The sequence below is a fragment of the Gymnoscopelus braueri genome (genome assembly GCF_963280865.1).
Source record: "Gymnoscopelus braueri genome assembly, chromosome: 22".
NCBI lineage: Eukaryota > Metazoa > Chordata > Actinopteri > Myctophiformes > Myctophidae > Gymnoscopelus > Gymnoscopelus braueri.
Window position 1 is genome coordinate 27,572,042 of NC_137624.1, and position 6,000 is coordinate 27,578,041.

A 6,000-nucleotide genomic window follows, 5' to 3' on the forward strand; every position below is an offset into this window, starting at 1 on the left:
TTGAGAAAATACTTAGCAGCAGGTATATTCATAGCAGCAGATATAACAGTCTCTTGTGCAAATAAGAGCGGGGCGGCAGTGGCTCAAGATGTAGTGCTTGGGAATCTGAAGGTTCCCGGTTCAATCCCGGGATCCCACTGGGTTAGTGTCCAAGTGACCTTGAGCAAGACACTGCAACCCCCAACTGCTGAGCAGCCCTCTGTTGGGTGAAGCAGTAAAAGTAATTTCCCCCTCCCCTGGGGACCAGAAAAAAAGAAAAGAAAACACCCCTTTCCTTTCCTTTGCAGAGTTACATAATCCAGCCCGCCCGTGTCTAAAAGTTGTCCCTCAGCCTTTTTTCCCCCTCTAACCAGCTTCTATCACAGCTTCCTGAGGATGCATCTCCCAGCATGGGGCCTCCCTCACCTGCTGTTTAGCTAGCTCGTCCCGCTCTCTCTCTCTCTCTCGTTTGTGTCTCGTCTCACTCCGTCTCTCTGTCTCTCCGCACGTCAGCTTTACTCCCTAGTCCCCGGGTCATCTTCCAGACGCCGTTCCTCCCTTCTACCGGCAGCTCGGTAAATCGCTTTTGTACTTTTTTCCCTACCGACTGTGGAGAGGAGACACTGGGATGGACGGAAGTGCACAAAGGAGGCGAGCTAGTCAACGCTGTGATGCCAGCAGGCTCCCGCAGGGAAGCTCGCAGCAGCGGGAGTCTATTCAACATGGCCTCCCCTGCCAGAAAGAACTGTGGCGGAGCTATATGAGGCGACTAACACTGAAGAAGACAAACACAGTGAACAAAAAACACTAGCGCAGGCGGTTCAGACGGACCCGGAAAAAACACACCCCCTCTCGATCATCAAACAGCTACAGCAAAAGAAACGAAAGCCTGATTTATTTATACTTAGTCCTATGACGGTGTCGCACGCTAAGAATAGCCGATCCACAAGCTCACAACGCGCCACATTGCGACGCGTTGTGAGCTTGTAGATAGGCTATTTTCGTATAGAGTTATAAGTTACGCACAACTTTCTGATGAGATGAATTCATAGGGATCAACGCACTGCGAACAGCTCAAACAAAGGCAGCGGTGGGATCAGTAAAAGAAGCTACACAACAACATTGTAGCTTAAAGTATCAACAGAAACCTCCCATAGGCACCTACAGCGCTGCTGTGAGCACTAATCTTCAAAGTTTCGTCAATGTAAACAATAGTTTGAGACAGATCCCTATATGCTGCATGTTTAAAATTTTGGAAATGCTGTACTTGCGAGTAAAACTAATAAAACTAAATAATTCAGAGGCTTTCAACATCTAAGGAGTTGCTATATGGTTAAAAGTTCCCTTACAATTATTACTTTGAAGACTGAATACAATGGCGACAAAGTCTTATAAGGTCCAATCAATAACCCTTACATTTCCAATAGTCATATTTTCCACGCCAGCAATATTGGCATGAAATAGAAGCGTAAACACAAGGTATATTTAGCGATAGTATTCAGATAGTGTGCTGATATTAATTGATACTAAAGGTTCTGTTCCATTCAGGTCAAACAGAGTCAGATGCTGCTTTGGCAGTGCATGTTGGCTCACACTAAAAGGCTCTGCTACATTAAATGGCACAGAGCCTTAATTAGCATCATTGGTAACACTTCAGTTTTCCCTACTTTTTAATGTCAACATGGTTGCCGTGAAAAAAAGGTCTATTGGAGTTCAGTTTACTGTAACATTTTCATCAACAAAGATTTAAACTAAGCTGAGAGGTTACACGGCCTGATAACGGAAAAATATATATTTGTATTTGACATTTGAGGCCTTTAGCCTTTAGCTTATTCTGCTTACTCAGATTTTGCACTTGTAAGTCGCTCTGGATAAGAAAGTCTGTTAAATGCCTAAATTGTAAATAAACATTACAAGCCACCATGGCCGCTGTAAAAGTACTCCTGTGTTGGAACTCACTCCCAGCTCACATCAAAGATGCCCCCATCCTCGCCACGTTTAAAACCACACTCAAAACCCACCTTTTTAGACTCGCATTCCCATCCCTACCTTATCATAATCCCCTCTAGTTTTTAAACTTTTAACTAGTTTTTTTCCCCAATAAAGTGGTGGTTCAGGTGAATGAGTGGGCATGGAAATAGGGAATTATGGTTGTAATTGGGGGCTCAGATGGGAGGAGGAGAGTATGAACAAGTGGAATGACGGCCAATGCTTCTACAGGAGAAAAGTTAAGCCTAAAGCCCGATTCATACTTCACTGCATGACAGAGTCACCTGCCGAAAATAGCCGGCCTACAAGCTCATATCTACGATGCGCTGTGAGCTTGTAGGTCTGCTATTTTCAGCTCGCGATGCCATCACAATGGAGCATAAATTAGGCATAATGCATACTTCAGCATAAAACCTGCGTTGCTCGATGTGTTGCATTTTTTACTTGAAATTCAGTTATCTTTGGCGAGCAACGCGGGCCGTATTAGAACGTAAGGATAAGGCTTTAAGAACCTGGTGGTAGCAGAGCAAAGAACACAGACAGGGTTGTTGGTCCTGACCATGGCCTGGGGATAGAGGGGGATTCAACTCCCTTAGCAGCCTTGTATGGCAGCAACAGCATATTGAATTTAATATGAGCAGCCACAGGCAGCTGCTAGATGGAGTGGAGGAAAAGGCCAGTGTGGGAGAGTTTGGTTTGGCTAAAGACTAAATAACATGCAAAATCTATGATCTAGCTAGCCATATCTTTTTTACAATTCCTCCTTGCCTGCAAAACTGTAAAAAAATATGTATAATAATAAAAATACTGACCACAAAAGAAAGGTTTTGTAGAAAATATTGTAATTAAAGATCCTATCCTTTAAGCCTTCTTACACAAAACGGGCTTAAGGAATACCTGTCACTAATACAACGAGATGAAATAAAATATGTTTGAACCTTAAAAAAAACCTATCCATACCCGTTAAGCCCAAATGTGTCAGAATCCAGCACAAGAGCTGCACAAATTATAGACCTTCAGATCTGAGAACAAAATCAAGTCAGAATAACCAACACTTAACAGGGTACACTGGCAATAAATGGCCTCAAATGTTCCATTCACTGAAATCATGCAGTGGCAGGTCAATATTAACAACTGTTGATTGGTTTATGTTTTGTTTTATGGTCAACAGATAACCACTTAAGCCCTATTTTATACATTGTCATATGATGGTGTAGCAGGAAAACAGCCGATATTTCCTGTGGAAAATGTTAAATGTTGGAAATGCTGCAAATCAAAAACATCCTACCTGAGGTTGCCATGGAGAAACACAGGAGCAGGGTGGACAGTGTTGTGTAAAGCTCCATCTCGTAACCGTTGGAGTTGGAGGTCTTGGGATCTAACCACTCTGGGTCTGCAGCTGCTGAAGCAATCGTTTTAAGTCTTCTCGTCCAATGGTAGTGAGGCAGTACTGACTGTGGCAGCGTGTGTGTGTGTAAGCAGGCAACTCCAGCCTTCAAAGGTCAAAAGGTCAGCTGGGAGGGAGAGAGAGAGAGAGGGGGGGGGATTCATTATGTGATAAGGAGACTTTGCTGTACTGAAAATCAGGACCATGGAGATTTGCATTAACATACAACGAAACAAATTAATACGCGCAGTCATATCTCTTCATCTGTGGTGCAATACCATCAGGATATGTAACCTATTCTGTAGCAGAATGTTATCAAATAAATAATCAATGAATAGATCATCTGTCTGTCTGTCTGTCTGTCTGTCTGTCTGTCTGTCTGTCTGTCTGTCTGTCTGTCTGTCTGTCTGTCTGTCTGTCTGTCCGTCCGTCCATCCATAGGTATCCATCTCCCTTCATCAACTATAGTGTTCGAAAAAGTTCCATCCTGGCCTGGGGCTATTCCTAGACAGCTACTAACATCAGTCGCTATTCTGAAGGACACATCAAATATTGCTCATGTTGATTTCTGATCAATCTGGCAGGTACAGCAGGCTACTTTCTTTTACTGAGATGTTTGATCAAAAACAGATGTAAGCGTACTAAACTTAGATTCAAAATGGTAATCGGTCAACAAGATAAGGTCATACAATGGGCATTGGTCAATCAAATGGATACAAGTGGAGTGGGCACTAAGGAAGAGTTGGCACCTCGATGTAAAATGTGCTATTTTGTCCAAAATGTTAAAAGATAAACTATTTGAAAAATGGTCTTAAGTAGCGTAAAGTATACATAATTTTAACATGCACAGTACATCATTATCAGACTTAAATTGACCCTTCAATTTCTTGTTTATGCCCAACATGATCGGATATACAGGTTTGGTAGCAATTTGTAGCAACTGTAGAAATATTAGACCTTAATTGTAAAATGTTCAATCATGTTCTAATCATGCATACTGTACATCACTTAAGACCGTTTTCCAAATAGCTTATTTTTTTACATTTTGGACCAAATAGACATCGAGGTGCCCACTCCTCCTTTAGTGCCCACTCTTCCTGTCACCAATCAAATGAACTCTGTGGTAGCGGTAGTTTTATCTGAAGATCAGATCTGATCTTCAGCTGAAATCAACTTTTTTTTAAAGCCTAACTCATGGTCAGTGACCTCGAGGTCACTGACCATGAGTTAGGCAAAAAAAAAAGAAGTATTCGGTTTGAAAAAGGTCCTCCAGAGTTTGTTCTTGGACTTCCCAGTGTGAGCTCAAGGGTCATCCGGTCAGTCCGGTGGTCAGTGGTCACTCTGTCTGTCAGGAAGCGCTGCTGGCGTCGCTTTCTTTAAATAATATCACAATGTGGAGATCTGATAAGGACTGCAGACTGCTCATGTTATATGATTCATATAGAACCAAGGAAAGGCCTGTATAAACTGTTTATGCACTTCCAGAAGAAACAATGACTCACCGTTATTTCCCCAGACTGGAGCTTTACAGTAAATAATAAATTTTGTCCCCAAATCATAATCTGGGTCTACTCTCTATATAAATTCACCACATGGTATTCCTAATTAAAAATAGCCTATTTTGCCTATAGCTTAATTAGCCTGAACATCTAATAATGTTATTTATGGGCAAAATGTGAAAAGTGTCAAAAATTGATTTATGATTGCATTGCCGGGCATAATTCACACATTCCATCATGTTAATGACACTTATACGTAATATTGTTTTTCTACTAAAAAAAGTTATAATGATCATAATAGCCACGAGACGGACCTTAAAAACAATGAAACCCTCATTGTTAATTTATTCATTTAGCCAAATGGTCCATTAAGGGTGCAATTGGTTACATTTGTATTTGGATTTTACACTACGTGACTTTATACCTAGTTTTATTTCTGAGATTTGAGCCACACACACTATCAATAATTCAAAGGCTATTCTCTCTTTGCCAAACAAAGAAAACAATGCCATAGTGTACATATACTGTCCATATTTCTCTTTTTTTTTTACTACTCGTTTATATGATGTTTTTGCATATTCTGTTAATTATTGCCTTTACATGTATTGATGAATTGAAAACACAGACCACAATGGAAACAAGCTTTAATTGATTGATTGAATACTTAATTAACATTTTTGCTAAAGGAAAGTACAGTTCAATACAATGTCTGCTAAGAAGATTATAAACACAAGAAAGCCTGTGGCTTGTTTCCATTGGGGTCCTTTATACTCAATTCATCAAATAAATAACTGATTCCATTGGTGTTCGAACCCAGGACCTTCAGCGTGGAAAGCAGACGTGATAACCGCTACACTATAGTACCTTACGGCTTTCAGGCTTTTTTTTTGTTTTAATCATTTTAACAACCTTTTGTATAAAACTTTTTACGAACTGTTAATAAAGTAATCAATCAAACAAACAAACACACACAGGGCTACATAAAGAAAAGCTGATCTGAAGTTAAAAAACTTACATTTGAAAGTAGCTACAGTGTTCCCATTTAAAGGTATTAATCCACCAGCAGCAGCACAGAACGGACACAGTGTAGAGTTCAGTCATGTAAAGTCTTTTCAAACTTTCTCTACTCTGTCTGGGCGGATTTAC

General features: G+C 40.7%; 1 protein-coding gene across 1 annotated transcript in view; it reads right to left on the minus strand.

Moving 5' to 3' along the window:
* Positions 1–6,000, minus strand: part of eng (endoglin) — a 56,655-nt gene extending 50,655 nt beyond the window's left edge. The window contains exons 1-2 of the mRNA XM_080420112.1: positions 5,870–6,000; positions 3,257–3,482 (exon numbers count right to left, since the gene is read on the minus strand). Coding sequence (XP_080276238.1) covers positions 3,257–3,314 — 58 coding nt within the window. The 5' untranslated portion in view covers positions 3,315–3,482; positions 5,870–6,000. The remainder of the gene's footprint in view (positions 1–3,256; positions 3,483–5,869) is intronic.